At 41.5% G+C, this 19263-nt stretch overlaps 1 protein-coding gene across 4 annotated transcripts in view; it reads left to right on the forward strand.

Moving 5' to 3' along the window:
- SEMA6A (semaphorin 6A) overlaps window positions 1-19263 on the forward strand; it is a 119325-nt gene that overhangs the window by 83428 nt on the left and 16634 nt on the right. Inside the window, exons 17-18 of one of the 4 annotated variants that reach the window (XM_050986759.1) lie at window positions 877-897; window positions 7988-8152. The exons of 1 other annotated variant lie outside the window; for it this stretch is intronic. In XM_050986759.1, coding sequence (XP_050842716.1) covers window positions 877-897; window positions 7988-8152 — 186 coding nt within the window. The remainder of the gene's footprint in view (window positions 1-876; window positions 898-7987; window positions 8153-19263) is intronic. 2 more of the 4 variants (XM_050986761.1, XM_050986760.1) reach the window with 2 other exon arrangements.

Below are 19263 nucleotides of genomic sequence, written 5' to 3' on the forward strand. Positions count from 1 at the left end.
AAACAGGACTAGACTGTGCCATGGGACATGGTATGGACCAGATGCTCTGGAGAAAGCCGGAGCCTTCTCATGCCTTGTTCATCTTTATTCAGGAGGCATTAATTACTCTCATCAGTGTGCTTGGAGGAGTAGAAGTATTTGAGCCTCTGTCCTAAGCTAGGGTTAAATAGACCTTTGCAAAGATTTGTGAAGGAGGTGTACAAAAGGCCTCCCCTCTGTTCCCGTGTAAGATGGGTTAGCACCAAAATCAGGCCAGTTCCCAGCTGGTGTATCTTTGCCCTTTTCAGCCAGTTCTACTCTCCTTGGGCAAATAGGTTAGGCAGGAGTGGAGTGTACCTGATATCAGTTACATATAAAAGGAGGGTAGGAAATTATTCAGGAACAGCACATTGTGCTCATGGAGAGAGATCTGCTTGTGTACAGAGAGCAACAAAGCCCATTCCCTGCTTAAATCCCTCTTTAGCCCTGAATGGTGCACTGAACCTTGACACTGCACCGGGGTAGATTTCATTCCCTGCTAACACAGCTGATTTTATTACTTCATGTGATCTTGGGTCACCTGAGTTTTATCCTCATTGACCCACATTGCTGGCTGCATCCCCTGCAATGCCTTGGCTTAGACTAGGATTTACAAAAGCAGGGGGGACACTGGCCCTCCCTCCTTCAGTAGGTCCTGTACAGAGCTGGTCTGAGCACTTTCAAAGCCAGACATTGTTTTTTGGTATGTCTGAATATTAGTTTTGTCTGGGTCCTTCCCATACAAATCACATGCTTGTAAATATCAGCTGAAACATTAACGCTTATTAGCAGCAAACTACTTAAAAGAAAAAAAACAAGATACAAATAATGATTTTTCCCCTGTTATTTGTCTTTCAGATTCCTTCGTAGCCCTGAATGGTAAGGAAGTTCTTAGTTTCAATATTTATTGACAGCAAATCCATTTTGGAGGAATCACTTTTTACTAAACTTTAAAATATTTTCATAGTTTTGTTATATTTAATGTTTCTTCCCAATTTATTTTGTTCATAGACATTTCAACTGCTCCACCTGATCAAAAAATGTCTTACTACACAGTGTATGGTCAGTTTATGAGTGTTTTTAAAAATTCTCCCCAAATCCTTGTGTTAGCTAGTAGTATCTATACCCAAAATAGTTGTTACCCCATTTTTACTTGTTTTGTCTTGGTTTTGAGGGCCCGATTCACTAATCACAACTAGGATTAAATCATACCTCTTGGTTTTCAATCACTCTTTTCTTGTCTTTGCTCAAAACTGTCTCCATTGAAATAAAGTCAGATAAGGCCTACTTTAATGGCATGGCAGCAGACATGATTAAGAGCATGCTTCATCTGCACACTCAAAGAAACACTCGGGTGCAGTGATGCATCTTATCTGTTCACCAGGACAAACAAGATAGTAGCTCACATTCCACTTATGAGCTGCCCAGGCTGGTGTCATTTCTGCTACATCAGCCAGTCAGAGATACCTTAGGGAAAGCAGAACTATCGCTGAGTTACAGAAAGATCTCTCTCATAAGGAAAATTAACCTTTTACCCATGTGGTTTGAGACTGGATTATGCCTCAATTCCTGAAGGTTCTTGTCATTTCTAGGGTGAGTCATTTATGTTGTCCATTCAAATTTACATTGCAAATTAAATGACCTGAACTGAAGAGGATCTTTTCTGCAAGCCTAGAGTAGCAGATTCCCATGAGGCAGCTGTGAATCTGTGCTCATAGTGCTTTCTACCACTTTGTTCTGCATATTCAGAATTAGATTATGCTATTTCTTGGAGTAAAGAATAAATGTTTTCATGAGGAGTCACTGCAGAATAAATAATCACTTTGAATTCAAACCTAGACATGTATTGCAATAGCTTTTCTTACAGACATGCTGAACAAAGACAAGTACTCACAAGCACTTGTAAGAGCTGGCAGTAAGAGCTGCCAATGAAGTCAACGGCAAAATTCCATGAGAGGTGGGAGCTTCCTTGTGAAGTTCCTTTCAGGTTGTACAAGACTAGCAGTTCATTAGGGCTAGATCAAATTCACCATACATTTGGCTGAACACAGCAAGAGGTAGGTTAATGTGAAGTTGTGATGAACTTCTAATTGATTCTTTCATCTTGTGCCTGCAGAGTATGTAGGTATGAAACTGAACCAATGATAGCTCAGCACAGCAGAATGTAAATAACTGGAGGCACAGTAATGCTGTTCAACATTTGTAAATAAAATCAAATTCCCCCCACTGTTTATTACCAGGAAATGAAAAATGTGCAGGTGAAACTTATTTGAAGGTATGGTAATGAAAGCCAGTGAAGGCAATGTGCAAAATCAAAGGCAAGCTGAGACTTTCTGATATATGGAAGACTCACAGTTTCATCTGCATAGACAGTTTATACTTTCTTTCATTGTGAAATTGCTGTATTTCTATTGCACAGAACAGTAATTAAAGAAGAGTAATTATAAAATCCGTACTGTCAAATGTGAAGATAAAGAGAGTGGCTTTGGGTATAGTGCTGATGTGCCAGAAATGTTCTAGATATCCTGCTTGTATGTGAATTCCATAGTCTGCAGAGTTACAGCTGTGGAACTGTGGTTCTGGATCCTGCCAGGTAGAGTATTAGTAGGTACTTCAGTAAAAACTGGTATTTTAGTCTGACCAAGAAAGCAGAAAAGTGTTTCAAGTGAGAAGCAGAATGAAAAAAGCTGTAGTCCAAGAGAGTACAGTTAACAAAAGAGAGTACGTTTTACTGTCCAGGAATGTCAAGCTCAAAAAGAGAGTCCGTAAATGAACCCTGCTTTTAAAGCAGGACCTCACAGACAGGTGCAGTGGAGAAACACTGACCCAGCCTTAACATGGGTTCCTGTTCATATCCTGCCTTTTACGATTTATTTCATTGACCCCTCTCAGTTACATCCTGATAACATGGCCTCTATGCAAGTCAGCTCCCCTTTCATTGGTTTAGTTAAAAAGCCTATTCTGATATTTTTGCAGTTGGGCTTTCTTTTCACCACCTACCCCTAGTGACCTTCTATTGATCTTCCACATCAGGGTGCAAAAATTCCAGGATGAGGTAGTAAATCAGTCTCGGTAAACATGTTCATGTTTGCCAACTATAGAGACTGGTCTGAGTGATTTTGCATCTTGAAAAAAACCCAAAAAATGCATGAATTACCTATTTTGATGTTACTGAGTACAGTTTAATGCAAAGATGAATGGTATTTCACAACAGATCAACCCTCAGAACACTGGTACCAGAATGCCAACTGAGTGAATGCTCAGTGGGCTAAATATACCCAAAGTCCTCTGAAGCTCCAAAAGAAGTCATAAGGCCTGATGCTCTTCACTTATGCCACTATAAATCATCTCCCTTCAACACTTACTGCCAGTCTGTAGCAGTGTGAATAAAAGGAGAACCAAGCCCTTAATCTCTTGGCATTCTTGGCTCCAGCCTCCTCCTGATTTCTGCACATGGGCTCTCTTCCTAAGGCAGTCTCACATGATCAGGTGCAAACAAGTAAAGTGCTCAGTCCACACAAGTGACTCAATTGACACCCAAGGAGAGGATAGCAGGCTGAAGGTCTGGATGCAGAAAGTCAGACAGAAATTAACCAGTTCCCACATATTTAAACAAGGAGATTAAGCTAGATCACTCTGCAAAAGTCTAAGCATCTTCAGTTACCTTTGGAAATATCTATTCATAGTGAATTGGGCCCTTATATTACCCCCTAGCCATAGTCCTTTCTCCCTCTATAGTATTGATTTAGCTTTCCCTCTAATTGTCTAATTAGATTGCTATAGCTGTTAATAGGATAGCATGCAGATATCTTAACCTCTGAGATTCTAATGACTTGTGCAGATTAGACCAGCTATCAAATACTGACAGTATTGAATCTCCGTCTTTGTTTTAAACCTGAAAAAAAAAACCTCTTTGCGTTTTACAAGTGCACTTCAGAACAAGCTATAGTTTCAAAAGTGCAGCCTTTCTGAATCATTATCTGTACTTGTAGGCACTAAGTGCTTTTACTCTGCCTCTGTTACTTGATTACAGCACTCCAAATGAAAAGTTTTTCCAAATAATGGAAGCACCTAAACCAGATTTTTTTAAAGTGTGTCTATTTGATTTTTGCATGTTTTCTTTAAACAAAGACATTTGAAAAGCACTATGCGTACAGTTATTCGGATGCTTTTTTTTAAAACAAAGGCAGAATTGGTTATTCAGATGTTTTTGTATTAACCAGTATTAACACAGAGGTACTGGCCACATCTCAGATGTGCTAAAGCCTTGTTAAATTTTAACAAGTTTTATTTGCAAGTTAAGAGTGGTAAAAAAATGGTGTAATGGGAAAAAAAGACCCACTATATGTTGAGAACTATATAGTGCATTGTAAGGGCTTGATAATGGCTGTGTGAAGTGGCAGGCAACCCAGGATTGGGTTGCCTGCCACTTCAGTCTTTTCTCTGTTTATGAAAGAAACTTAAATAGGTCATACATTTGTGGTGCTACTCTGCTCAGAGGTGAAGTTCACCCGGTGGGACTGGCTATTCAGGCACTCACAGGGCACTGTGATGCTGCTTACAGGAGCAGTATCTCTACCTAGTAGTAAGTGTTTGCAAACACAGCTCTAACACAACTGGGATGGGCTATTAAGGTTTAATCTGCTCCTGCCCTGCTTCCTCAAAATCCAGTGGAAGAAAGTCAGTCTCAATTAGCTGTGTAAGCTTGCTTCTCAGTGTGTCCTAGACTAATACATTAGAAACAGAGAGAATAAATATACTGATTCCTTGTATTTGTGTGGAACCCCTCTCTACCTATTGACAATCTGGTACACATTAATAGCTTCACAAAGCCTTAGCTTTCCGTTAACAGGAAGTTCTCCATGTATTGGCAACATATGGTTCAAGAATTTTTGTTTTTCCCCCTGAAAAATGTGTCCCTTAAGCATATACTTCCCCTAGATTTCTGTATTATTAAATGTTTTTCTTTACCTATACCTATAGCTTTTCCTTAGAACTCTTCTTTTAAGCACATTTAAAAGTGCAAGTGTCTGGATGAGATATAGGTATATAAATGTATATCAAACACAGGCATAAAATATGATTGCTACTTGGCAAGATTTTCTTCTCTTTTACCTCCTTATCAAGCAATGACTAATTGCTTTCTTATGTTGAGTGCAGCATTGTGTGTAAGCTGACCAAATACTGTACACATTATTATTGTTGCTGAATGGGGTATAATCTTGAAGACTGGAACCCCATGAGTGTTTGAACTGTGGTTTAATCCTTAGGGAAAAAAAAACATGAAAATTCCATAATTTCTATTTTCTAGCCTGTTCTCTGCCCTGTTATTTGTCTTGTTCCTTGAGGATGAGCATGGGAGTTGACAAGCGTAAAATAGTGAATGCTTTCAGGATCCAGCATATTCTTACTTCAAGAAGGAGATGTTCTTTCTGTTGCTGGACCTCTACCAGTCCCCTTGGACACAAACAGTCCTGCTGCAGGACTGCTGTGGAGCAGGCAGCACATTTGGATTGGAGTTCAAATGGAGTCCTCTCTCTGTGTGCTACCAATGTCCCCAGCCATGATGGGGCTTATGGAAACCATTTAAAAAAGGATAACATTTGGCTTCTCTTTTCTATTTGGGTGACATTCAAAAAACTCTATCTTAACAAAACACAGCATTTAATTTGCTGCTTTAAAAATGATGGCTGGGAGAAAACCCACTTTCTACCATGAGAGGGTAAAATATAATCCACTGCCTTTGACAGCATAAAACCTTCAGACTGACATCCAGAGCTAAATTGTGTTAACAATTAGTTGTAGTTGAAGGGTGGCTTCATGGTGAGAACACTGTAAATTTAACCAATTTTCCTTTCTAAGCATGCAAGTTAAAGGATTTCATTGTGACCATGTCCTACACAAAGCGTAGTCCAAAGTGTTCCCGTATATAATTTCATTCAGTAAATCAAAATGGCTCCTCAAAAACTCACAGAGGAGCACTGACATTTTTTTACTCCAAAGTCATTAATATTCAACAGGATTTCTTTAAATCCTATCATCTTAATAGAAGTTGCAGCATTTTGCTGACTTTAGTTGAACTACTGACATTTTGCTGTCAGTAGTTCAACACCATGAAGCTGGTGAAAGGGCTGGATAAAAAGAATCATGTGGGTGCATCTAAAAGCTTGGGGACATTGGTGGCCATTCTTTAGGTTTTTGATTGTTGGAGCAGAGTTGAGGATCTAGGTTCATCACCTCTCTCTAGACTTCTGAAAGCTGGGGCTGTATGGCTTTAGAAGCCATTTAAAACAGCATTTTTAAGATGCAGCTTTCAAAAGCTTTGTGGTTATCCAGGAGCTGTTTAAAATAAACTACAGAAGCACAGGCTCTACCTGCCCAGCTCTGTGCCTTCTGTGTGATGCTTAAATTTCAGCTCCTTGTGTTGATCTGTCTCTGCCCCAGTGAGTCTCAAATAATTTTTCTGAGCAGTGAAGCAAGATCAAGGAAAGGAGCAGGGAGAGGGTCCCTGCTAGGGCAGCCTGTAGCCTGGTGATTGGACTCCTCTCCAAGTGAGATTCATCTAAGGAAGGAAAATTAATTTGCTGGGCTGTTCAAAAGGAGACAGGAGAAAGGAGGGCTGCTGTCAGTCTGTCTAGTGTTATCTGATGAAAAAGGTTATATGCCATTCTGTCTGTGAATAATCCAATTCTGTTAGTTTGAGCATGTGTCAAAAATGCTTTTTTTAATGGGCTCCTTAAGAAAAGGAGGTAAGGCGATATAGTTACTCCCCAACAAATTTAGGAGGCCCAAAACTCCTTGAATTTTGATGAAAATAACTCACTTTTTCACATGTGCCAAAAGGAAAATTTCAGAATGGTTTTGAGGTTCAAACCATTTGCTGTGGTGTGGATGGCTTTTGGTGCCTTCTCCCCAAAGCAGCTGAGCCACTGGAAAGTCCACGTGGGAGCTGTCTTCCAGAGACAGTAGACTCCAAGCATCTGAAGCATTTTGGGCACGGATCTGCTTTTCAGGTCCAGCTGCAAAGAGTGTATGAGTCTGCAAACATGCTGTTGTCCCGTCCAAGCCACATTTCAAATTGTGCTGTGTTTCCAGTGGGGCAAGTTCTGCGAGTGTGCTGTTTCTTGGGGTGTATATGATATGCGAGAAGCAGATCAGTCTTGTTCAGGGCAACAGTAACAATGTCTAGAGCATTTGTAATGGAAAAAAGGCATGTGAGACCTCAGTCTCGGCTGCTGCTGGAGTCACGGGTTCTTGGGCAGATCCGCGCGGTGAGGCACTGTCTGCACTGTTACTCTGAGGAGAAATGGTGCTCAGTCTTAGGCTAATTTCAGAGCCAGTTTGGGCCATCAGCTCAGGCAGGACCAATAGTGATGGTGCAAGCAGGTGTGAGCAGCTGGCCTGGGGCATTTCTCGTCTGGAGAGGAGAGGAATGCCGCAGTGTGAGCACAGTGGTGTTAGGCAGTCCTTCGTTCCCCTAGGGACATGAGGTAGAGTGCCTCATGATGTCACCATTTTGTAGTTCTTCTGGCATTCCCATTCAGTTCCAGCCATTTTGGACATTGTTCTGTTCTACACTGATTTTTTTATTTGCTTTTTGTCTGAGCCAGTGTCAGACAGCATGGGCTGACACTTCAGTTTCAGTCAGGCATGTGTGCTGAATCCAGCCAAAGGATGCTTGTCTCAGATGAAGTGTGCTCACCCTCTTTCATATGCATTTAACTCTGTCGAGAAGCACAGAACTGCCAGCTCAGTGGCAGCACCTTTTAGCACCCTGATCTGGAAGGTTCAAATCCCCTCTTCCTTCAGAGTCACATTTTAAAGGACTTTTGAAGCATTACTCAGCCTAAGACAAGATGTTCACCTGTCACAGAAGCACAGCAGTCTGTACATCCATGAGCATGGGGAGGTAGCGTGGTAAGTGACTAATGAGACTTGTCTTCCCTACCTGTATTTACAATGTGAACAGGACACTCCAGTTCCCTAGTCCCAAGCACCACCACTCCTGACTCTCGCGCCCGACAGGGTTATGATGCTAGGGGACGCATGCTGGATTGGAAGGATCCGTTTGGTTCATCTGAAAACACAGATCCATATGTGGCAGTTTCATCCCATAATCATCAAGACAAGAAGGGTAAGGCCTTGGAAATGACATCCTGTGGTGAGGAGGGAGGGGGAGGAGGACTAAAGTGTAACTGCTTCCAGCTGGCTCAAAGTAACATGTAATGAAACTCCCGTGCTATAATTAAAAGCTTATCATAAAGTCTGAAACTAAACAGCCAATCTTAGAGTCAGTCCTAGATAATTCACTGCCTGAGGAAACCACACAAAACAAACAGAAGTGTATGCCTTTATGGAGAGCTTTGTGCATGTGTATGGGAAGGAGGGAGGCGGGGGATTTAGCTCTCTTCAAATTTGATCTGCCCTGTTCTCTGACAAAGCAAGATCCATGGCTTCCTATTGTTCTTAAGGATGCAGTTTTATATTGACTTTCTCTGAATTCCCAAGGCAGCACGACAGTTCTCAGCTAATTTCACATTATTTCCATCTCTCAACAATCATAGAATCATGGAGTGCTTTGATTTGGAAGGGACCATAAAGATCATCTTATTCTAACCCCTCCTGCCATGACCAGAAGGACTTTCAACTTGATTAGGTTGTTCCAAACCCCATTCAACCTGACCTTGAACCGTTTCAGGAATGGGCCATCAACAACTTCTCTGGGCAACCTGTTGCAATGCTTTGCCACCCACCCTCAGAGTAAAGAATTTCTTCCTAATATCTAATTTAAACCTGCCCCCTTTCAGTTTGAAGCCATTTGCCTTGCCCTATCGCTACGTGCCCTAGTTAAAAGTCCCTCCTCAGCTCTTATATATCCCCCTCCAGGTACTACTGGAAGGCTGCTGTAACATCTTCCCAGAACCTTCTCTTCTTCACCCTGAGCAACCCCAGCTCTCTCAGCCTGTCTTCATAAGAGGGGTTCTCCAGCCCTCTGATCATCTTTGTGGCCCATGTCTTTCCTGTGCTGGGGACCCCAGAGCTGGACACAATGCTCCAAGTGGGGTCTCACATGAGCAGAGCAGAGGGGCATAATCTTCTTCCTCACCCTTCTGCCCTCATTGCTTTGGATGCAGCCCAGTATGCATTTGGCTTTCTGGGCTGTGAGTTGCCCTGACTCAGGTGCTTTGCACTTGGCCTTGTTAAACCTTAAGGTTCCCATGGACCTACTTCTCAATCTTGTCTAAGTCCCTCTGGATGGCATCCTCTCCTTCAGGTGCATCAGTCACACCACACAGCTTGATGTCATCTGCAAACTTCCTGCAGGCTCACTCTGTCATTGATGTCACTCACTATGTCCCAAAAAATTGGTCCCAAAATTGACCCCCTGAAAGACAGCACTTGTCACTGATCTCCATTCAGACCTCAAGCCATTGACCACTATTCTCTGAATAAGGCTGTCCAGTGAATTCCTTATCCATTAAATTGTCCACCATCAAGTCTATCTCTCTCCAATTTAGAGAGAAGGATGTTGTGTGGGACCTTGTCAAAGGCCTTACTGAAGTCCAGGTAAATGACACATGTAGCTCTTTCCCTGTCCATGGATGGATTCTCTCCGCCAGGTTGGTCAGCCAAGACTTGCCCTTTGTGAAACCGTCCTGGCTGTCTTGAACACCTCCCTGTCCTCCATGTGCCTTAGCAGAGTTTCTAGGAAGATATGTCCTGTCATCTTCTCAGGCACAGAGATGATAGGACTGACAAGTTGATAGTTTCCAGGCCCCTTCTTTCTACCCTTTTTTGAGATGGGTACAATATTTCCCTTTTTCCAGTCACCTGACTGCCACTATTTTCTAATATCATAGATAGTGGTTTGGTAATTAAATCAGCCAATTCCTAGGACTCTGGGATAGATCCCACAATGTTCTATAGACTTAGGTATGTTCAAGTTCTTCAAGTGGTCCCAAGCCTGATTTTCTCTTACAGAGGGAGGGACTTTGCTCCCCCAGGCCCTGTCTTGTGGACCAAACACTCAAGAGGTGTGGGAGGAGAGGTTGCAGGAGAAGACTGAGAGAAAATTGTTGTTGAGTGCCTCAGCCTTCTCCTCATGCCAGCCTTGCTTGCCAGGTGGAGTACATCTTCTTCAACCTTCCTTTTCCGGCTGACCTACCTGCGGAAGCCATTCTTGGCATCCCTTGCCTAGTTCAGCTCCAGCTACACCTTGACCTTCCTGACCCCATCTGTACACAACCAGACGGTATTCCTATATTCCTTCCATGATATCTGTCCCTTCTTCCACCAGCTGTGCATTTCATTTTTGCCCTTTAGTTGGGCTAGCAGGTCCCAATAGAGCCATTCAGTAGCTTGTCTTTCTCGTCCAGTTTCTTTCACCTGGGTTTCACTAGCTCTTCCCTCTTGGGAGATATCCTTAAAGATCTGTCAGCTCTGTTCTGCTCCCTTGTTCTTGAGGCAGTTTCCCAGGGCATCCTACTGACCTTCTTGAAGAGCTGAAAGTTGCTCTTCTAAAATGCTGGGTCCTGGCTTTACGCTTTGCCTGACCCATATGCCTGAGGGCTGTGACCTCCACCAGTGCATGATCACTGCAGCCCATGCTGCTGCCACTTGTGACATCACCAGCTCCAGTAGCCCAGTGCAGATAAAGAAAGCCTGCTCTAGTTTAACCACTGGGAGTAGTCCTAGTCACTGGTCCTCAGTCCCACTGTCTTCAGTGAGATCTGAGCAAAAAATTCCTTTTAGAGTGTGCTAATTAGTGTACATTAAATAATGCATAAATGACTGCTCATGGAGAGGTTCTATGTTTTGTTTTTCACATACCAAAAGGTTGAGATTTAGGTGTCGTTTCACAGTGCTCAGACCAGTGCTGAAGCGCAGGGACATAACACAAATCCTGTCCTTTGCCCTCCATTCTTCCTTTGCCATATATACAGAGAATTAGGCAGAGAATTGCCAAAATTTGCTGCTTGAACATAGAGAAGAAGAACCTTTTCTCCTATGTAGATGTGATGGTGCCCCTCATTGCATCTTGACCTTCATTATTCTTTCAGCTCCTTTTAATCTGAATCTCAGACTTTAATATGGTTCCTTTTAAACAGGGGAGTTACGTTCAAATAGCTCCACTGCCTAGAGAGATCTGAATCCTTGTTATTCTTCTCCAGGGTGTTCTTAGATCTCTTCTTTCAATCTCTGTTGAAGATGTTTTTCTCTGTGTGGACTAATTAAGTACTCAATGTGTCAGAAGGAAGATGAGTATGAGCAAAACTCACTTGCTGAGTGGTTAGGGCACTCACCAGGGACAGGAACACATGAGTTCAGTGCTTTCTGCTATGAATACTTGATCTAAAACACTTAAAATATTAATTGAAATGTGGATTCCAGTCTCTATTGTTCATGCATTTTATATGAAAAACTCATTAGACAAAAGCATCAGCTATTCCTAGAGAAGCTACTGGTATTCCAGACCTGATGCTTTGCACTGTCTGCTCAAACTAGTAGGTTATTAGTTTCTCCTATTCTTCCCCCTCCATCTGACCCACTGAATCTTGAATTCTTTGCATGACTTGTAGAGGCTTTCAGCAAGGAGTGATGAGCCCATTAACATCACAGAACAGTCTTCAGCAGAGCTCCATGAACAGCTGCTGGTGGTCTGGGGCCTGACTGTGACCTCAGTGCCTGTCATCCATTACAGCCCCAGATACACGATGCCTCCCATAGTCCAGGGATATCCAGGGTTTCTCACTGAATGCCCCAGGACTGACCTCAAAGAGCCTTCACAGTCCCTTACCATAAAGGCAATGGGCATCACCTGGATGGCCCAGCTGAGAGAAAGCCTGAAGCACTTTTCCAGTTGAGGAGGTTGGTCAAATTAGGCAGGAGATAATATGGAAAATATTAATCTAGTAGCCTTGGCTTTTAGGCTTATTTGCAGGAAATTGAATATGAAGATTTAAACTCCCACAGGCAGAGGATGTAAACTTGTCCCCCACCTCCCAGCTAATTAGCTCTTCCTACAGGAAAAAAAGGAAAAACTACCCATGTTTGAACAATTTCTTTGAAGAGCGTCATCCTGTAGATTCTGGGACATTCTGGGAGAATAACTGTGAAATCTAAACCAGAAAAGTGAATTTCTAGAACCTGATCAGTCTTCCCTGTGTGTTGAGCACAAAGCCTCTTTGCACCCTGCAGACCTGGGGGCTGCTGAGCCTTGGCAGAGGAATAATTTCAGGTGGCTGCAATACTCAAAACCTTAACTTCAGATGCAAGGGAGTGACAGTACTGAAGATGAACCCTCACATTCTAATTCCAGTTTAAGCTCAGTTTGAGATATCTTCTTTTTTTAATTCCTTGTCCCTTGCTCTACAATTGTGGAAATGCAATTAAGAAAAAGGATCATCACTTACATAGCAGAGGGAAGGCAGATAAACCTGCATGCCCTCCTTCAGACAGCATGTGATTTACCTACCACTCCTATTCCTCCCAGCAATATCAATGATAATAATGCTGACAGCCAAAAAATGAGGATCTTTTCTTTCTTTGTCCAATGTGATGGTAACTCCTATTATAGAAAGTACTTCAGGCAAGAGGACATTTCTTAGAAAATCCAGTGTTTCCACTTCTGAAAATAAGCGGTGTCTTTCTCTTGTCCACCCTGAAAGGAGGCAGGGGGAAAGGAAGAAAGGATCGGATCGGATAGGATAGGATAGGATAGGATAGGATAGGATAGGATAGGATATAGGATAGGATAGGATAGGATATAGGATAGGATAGGATAGGATTAGGATAGGAGGATGGATTGAATACAACTCCTCTGCCGCCAGACAAAGCATTTTAATAGCGCTGTTTGTTGTGTGTGGGTCCCTGCTTCACAAGTCTTCTGAAAAGCAATGCTTAATAGATGGAAAACTAGCTCTTTAAAGCATCTTGTATGCCACTAGCAGCTTTCAGAAGAGCATGTAATGAAAATATTAATAAATGTATAGCTGTTGAATTCTAATAATTTTCACTTCAATTCACTGACTGATGAAGTGGCTTACATTCAATATTTCCCTCCCCAGGGAGTGATGGTTACCAAAGAGCCTTATGAGTACTTGACAGGGTCATTTAAATACCATGCATTCTTTGATGCCCAGTTATGAATAGTGACAAAGCTGGAAGCAGTCTACACCCATCAAAACAATGGCGGCAGAGGTGACCGCATGGCTGTCCACCATGACCATCCACTTGCGTGTTGTTACTCCTTGCCTTGCCCAGTCAGAGCCAGTTGGCTCCAGCATTCTATTGAGTTGTTTCAAAAGGGCAAAGTAACGAGCTCTTACACAAAATTAATTCAATAAATTTTACACTTACAATCCTTTTATCAAGATTTATTTCCACTTTTGCTGTGATTTCTTTTGCTTTCTCACATTCCCAAAAAAATTTTATTTAATATTTTTCTCCTTGTTTTGCAAGGTGCTTTGTGTTTTTCTTCATTGGTTTTGCCTATTCCTTTGAGCAGTGTTTTCTTTCTTTTACTGTGCTCACAAATGGCTCCTTACTGATTATACTAATAGTATAAGAATCCACTTGCTGTTTTCTTTACTGTAACACAGTTGCTTTGATGATGTCACATCCATCCATATGCTTCACTCTTAATTCAGTGCAGACATCTTGGGGAATATCTGTGGGGGTGTGAAGACGGGGGTTCTTTAAAAGGGTTGACTCATGGGAATGTGACATTTGTGTGCCACAGCTTTAGTAGCTAAATATACTCTGGGGCTGTTGTTTCTGAGCTACATCACATTTCTTGCCAAGATGAAAATGTGTAGTCCAACCCATAGAGTGGAAATTGTGCATTGCCATCACATTGGCATTTTCATTTTGGCCATTAAGGAATATGCCCTTTATATTGCGAGGGGAAAAAAGAAAAAAAAAAAAAAAAAGAAGAAAAAAAGAAGCTGTGATTGGGCAAATTACAACCCTCTTTTTATTCTCCTCCCATCTCCCCAGAAAACTAAATTAAACTAAACTGAAAAAACCCCCAAAAGAACAGCCCATGTTTTAGAGTATGTTTATGTTTTGTTTTCTTTCTTTCTGTGTTTTCGTGTTAATTTAATTGTGTTTCTCACCTTTGTTGAAACAGTTCCCCTAACCTTGCTGCCTAACCTTCCCCCCTGCTGCCATTGTACTTGGTGTTCCTCCTCCACAGTCGGAGTCATGAAGCTCCTCCTGTGGAGCGCTCCAAGGCTTTACCCTCCATGCCCCAGTAGTGCCGTAGTGCTGCGTCCCTCCGTAGTCGCCCTACTAACGAGGGGGGAGTAGAGATGTACAGCTCTTTGACAGGGCCTCTGTGAAGAAAGCAAACTGATTTTCTTCTAGAGTAGCTGGCCCTGTCCCTCACTACCCTGCTGCCCTTCTCTGCTGCCTCCTGTCCTTCCTGCCTCCATGCAGAAATGCCTCATGCTTTTCTAGTACTGGGTTCCTTAGCGCAAATGTAGCCAACAGCTCCGCTTTCTCACACATTCCCTATCTGCCTGAAATCTGTGCCTGTTAATCACTGTTTTGATGAATTGGTTGAAAATTCAGGTTATGATTTTGTGGTTCTGCAACAGCTTCTTCTTCTTCACAGCATTCAGGTGGAAGTGGCTGAGCTGGGCACTGAACGACCAAAGCATAGTGGTTAGCAGTCTTTAATGTTTGTAATCTTACTTGGCTCAGCAGTCCTTAGGTGAAGACTGTGAGTGGTATCACCTTTCCTTAGCTAGCCTTTTGTTGATATCCATGTAACTAAGGTGAAAAGCTCATTAGAAGTGGGATGTGATGAACACAGTTTACAGAGTTAAGAGTTGCTGGTTTATTTGGATATCAAGAGGGTTCCTTTAGAGACAGAATCTGGTCTAGCAGAATCTGGCCTATTATTTTATGGATTGTTTAATCTGTATTATTATTATCAATAACTGTAGCTCTTCCTCTGGTACATCATTAACAATAGTCAAGTCCTCTATTTGGCCAGGGCTGCGCTCTTGGGGAGCCCAAGAGCCACTCCTTTAAAAACCTGCCTCCAGAAAATATTTCATTTTGTACATAAGTGGCAGTGTAACTAAATTTTACTGTGATTATCACTACTTGAAAGATTTGCCAAGTGCTGACAATGCTTGTCCCTGGGGAGTCTGAAAATGTTCGGGCAGATTCTGCTGCACTGAGACAAAATTATAAGAAACTTCAGGTACAGTTATGATAATGAATGTAAAGTGCTGATGTAACAAGATACTTTACAAGTAGACATGAAATTAGTAGGGAAAATATCTGGCAAAACAAAACTTCAGACTTTTTTATTTTTGCATAAATTAAACAATTAATATTCATCACAGGAGAGCTGAGTTTTGCACCAATAAGTACATTTGCAGAGTATGTTTTTACACAAAAATATTGTTACATGCTAATGTGTACAAGGATCTAGAAGATTCAAAGCAGTTTCTATATCAGAGAAAACAGGAATGTTACTATGTTGTTGACATTATGTAATAAATCAGATGAGGAAATAAGGAATTGAAGTGGCACAAAATTCACAAAACTTAGGTTTTGAATCAGTGTTTGCAGGTCTGAGGGGAAAGGCTTGCACTTTCAATGTGTGGAGGTGGAGCAAATACTCAGTATTTCATCAGTGCCATCATCCTGACCTTGTCAGAAGGAACTGATTGATCCTAAAACTGCACAAGAGGCAGTTCTGCCTGGATGGGACTAGGAAGAGATGTATGTGCAGCTGGGGGGAAACTAAGCAAACACTGCTATTCTTTCCCATACCTCAAACCACTGTGTGCACAAATCTAGAACAGTTACAAGTACTCTGCTGGTCACTGCATTTCAAGTGCTGAGGAAACAATGAAAATTGAATCAGACCAGGTCCTTCCTTTACCATACCTTTACATTTTCTGCCCAGAGTCTAGTAAATTGTGAGAAGGGGAGTAGAGGATTTGCTCTGATTCTATCTGTGGTTCTGTAGCATGTGGCTGAGATTTGGGGTGAGAGGTATGGTTACTCAGAGCTGTGGTGGTTCACAAAGTGATTTTACCTAGACAGCACGACACAGGATTTAGTTCATTTAAACTTATATAGAGCTACATCTAGATTAAAACGTACTGACTTCTCATTAGGATTCAGGAACTGGATGTCCCAGAAACTAATCCCAACATACCTACTGTGAAGCACTGTTTTAGCACCATATCAGATAAACACCTGAAAGTCATTGTTAGCATTTGAATGGGACCAAATTTCCCAGTATAGTTTTTAGTGGCCAGATACCTGAGTCACTAGACCAGGCTAATAACTCACAAACATGCCAGAAGATTGATGATCTCACCACACTAGAATGGCTGGTGTCCTGTGACATGCAGCAGGAGGGCTCTGCAGTCAGCATTAAGGGAACACACCAGACTTGTCCAGAGAAATGACACTGATCCTTCTTCTGTTCTGTCTTGCATGTATGAGCTGTCTGCTCCCACGGCTCGAGACAGCTAATCATCTCAGATTACATCCTCAAGTTCAAACAGTGACAGTAGTAAAGTAGATGCTAATTAATAAAATGGAAATCGTATATAAAACTCATGAAAGTAGAATGCTGGAAGAATATTTCTGACAGCAGATTTTCTTCAGACTTTTTTTTTATGATATTTTAGTAAGTTTCTCTTGGAACAAGAGTGAAGAGACAGAACAGAGACATGGCATTCAGAAAAGATGTCAGGAGCTAAATCCCTAAGCAGGGCCACATCTTTAAGCCAATTTTAGCCAAACACAGGGTTATAATAGTGTATTGGGCAGTGATTTACTGTGCCTTCTCTGTGACTAAGCCTGCATTTCAAACTATATGTAAAGAAAGCTCCAGCTCATTTAATCACAGATTTTCTATAGTGGCCATCTGAAAGTGTAAGAAAAGGAACAGATTTAACTGCAAAAGACAGGCAAGGATGAGGAAATCAAGATAATGGTGGGGTATATTCCAGCACACACCAGCTGCCTGTGCCACGCTTAAAGAAACGCCTATACTTTAGCACTGACACTCACTTAACATTTTCAGAATTCAAAACATTTCTGCATTTCACTAGCAGTACAGATTTCAGATTTAACTAGTAGAAGTAGAAACATAGAGTGGCAAGATTAGAACCTAGAGCCATTTGCTGTTTAGTAGTGAAAAAAAAAAATTACATCATTGGTAACAGAAGAGGTTGTATTGATCTGGTTATGAAAACAGAGCTTCTCTGCCCCCATATTAGATCCTACAAATAAAAGAATGGTGAAGTTCAAAATAGATGTTATCAAATGTGGCTTCTGGAAACAGCAGGTATCCTTGACCTGTAATTGTCCACCTGCATAGATTTCAAGTCAGGCTATCCATTTCCAGGCTGCAACAAACTGCAGAGGCTTGTCTTACTAAAAAAGGGAAAAACTGTCATTGCCCCAGGACCCTGATGTGCTTTTTCAATAAAAGAGGCCACGTCTAATTTGTCAAGGCAGCTGCTCAGGGTTCAGGGCACAAGAGCTATTGTGTGGTGGACCAGATCCCCAGCTGCATTCACGCACTGTCACCCGGTGAGGATGGCTCAGTGCAGAAACACAGACTGCCTCGTGCTCTTGTTTGACCTTTGTAGCACTGACATATTTATCAAGAGCTGGGAATACACTGTAGGGTGTGCTTGCTCCACAGAGCCACTACTCTGTCTAGAAACAGCAAGTCATAGCTGGTGGACAGGTTACCCAGTTTCATTTTTGTGATGTTTATATTGATTATAAGGAGATGTTGTGCTAAATAAAGATGCTGAATTGGGAGGACATTTTGGCCATTTAAACAAGAGATTTCTGACACTGGTTTGACATTCGAAGGGATTTAATAGCAGAAAATCTCATAGCTGGAAGATATTTAAAGCACCTTTTAGTTTTGTAATGCCAGTGTACAATTAAAGTGTCAATATGCCATTAAAGATATTTGAATAATTCATTTTTCTCATATAGGATGTGCCAAGTTTCAATTACTGTATTAATTAATAGTTCAGATGTGATGTGGTAATTTTACAATCACCTAAACATTGACAGTCCTGGTTCAGAGCACTGTTAATATGGTCTGTAAACTGTCAACTGTCTAATTACCTGCTCTGTAAAAAACACCACCTTCATTTTTATCATATTCATTAACTTTTAGTTAATGGCTATCAATATCTCTTTAATAATTATATAGGAAGGATAATATCTCTTTAATTATATAGGAAGGATCCAAATATCTTTTGCATTTTTCCTAGTTTTCTTTGACTGTAAAATAGGCACATTTAATTCCTTGTGTCAGCAAGGGCTGGTGCTTACTGATCAACAGCATGTAGTCAATTAAAAAATTAAAAACCTGGAGAGGGCATAATTTAGGTTTTGCAATCGCAATTTTATTGAACACTAAATACAGAAAACAAATGTCACTGTGTTTGGGAAGCAGTTGTTCCTCTGAATTTCTTTCACTTAGGTGTTTAGGGAAGTGTTCCTTCAAACACTTTGATAGTCATTTAGTGAGACACTGTACTTCTCTGCTATCTGGTTACCATTGCTACTTTTGCTAGACTTTAATCATGTGCTCCAAGATTGTGATAGTGGTTAGAGAGAGGGTAGGGAAATGACATGTTGTTACTCTCATGTTACAAAAATGTGTCTTAAGGGATCTTTATTGAGAAGTTTTGAAGCAGATAGTGCAAATTTACCACCGTATCAAAAATGTGCATCCCTGTGAGGGAAAAGAAAAGGAGTTCTGCTGGCAAAGCTGTAAGTTTTTTTAAAATCTCAGTCCCTCATGCCCAGAAGAGACTTGTCACAGTTAGGCAACTAAATGCACAAACAACTCTTTGTTTGTGCATTTAGCTGAGCACAAACAAAGTGAGCATTGGTGCTCTTAAACCACCAGCTGATAGCCTGATAACTCTCCCTGCTCAGGCAGAGCAGAATAAGCCTGGGTCCCTGCTCAAAAGTGGATTTTAACAGCTCATTGGCATTAGAAGGCTTAGGGCAGCTTATAAGAAGTTGCTCAGGAAGCATTAAGAAGAATTTCTGGCACAGCTATACAATACAGCAAACATTGGAAATGGCTAACACCATATTCATCACCAATTTTGTGTTGGCCAGGATATTAAACTGTTGTTCTTCTACTAGCAACCAAAGATTGCTTATCTTCTGTGAAATAAAATCTCAGCTGAGGGGGCAGCTTGATAGCATTGTCACAACTGGGCA

This window comes from Serinus canaria, chromosome Z (assembly GCF_022539315.1).
Source record: "Serinus canaria isolate serCan28SL12 chromosome Z, serCan2020, whole genome shotgun sequence".
Taxonomy (NCBI): Eukaryota; Metazoa; Chordata; class Aves; order Passeriformes; family Fringillidae; genus Serinus; species Serinus canaria.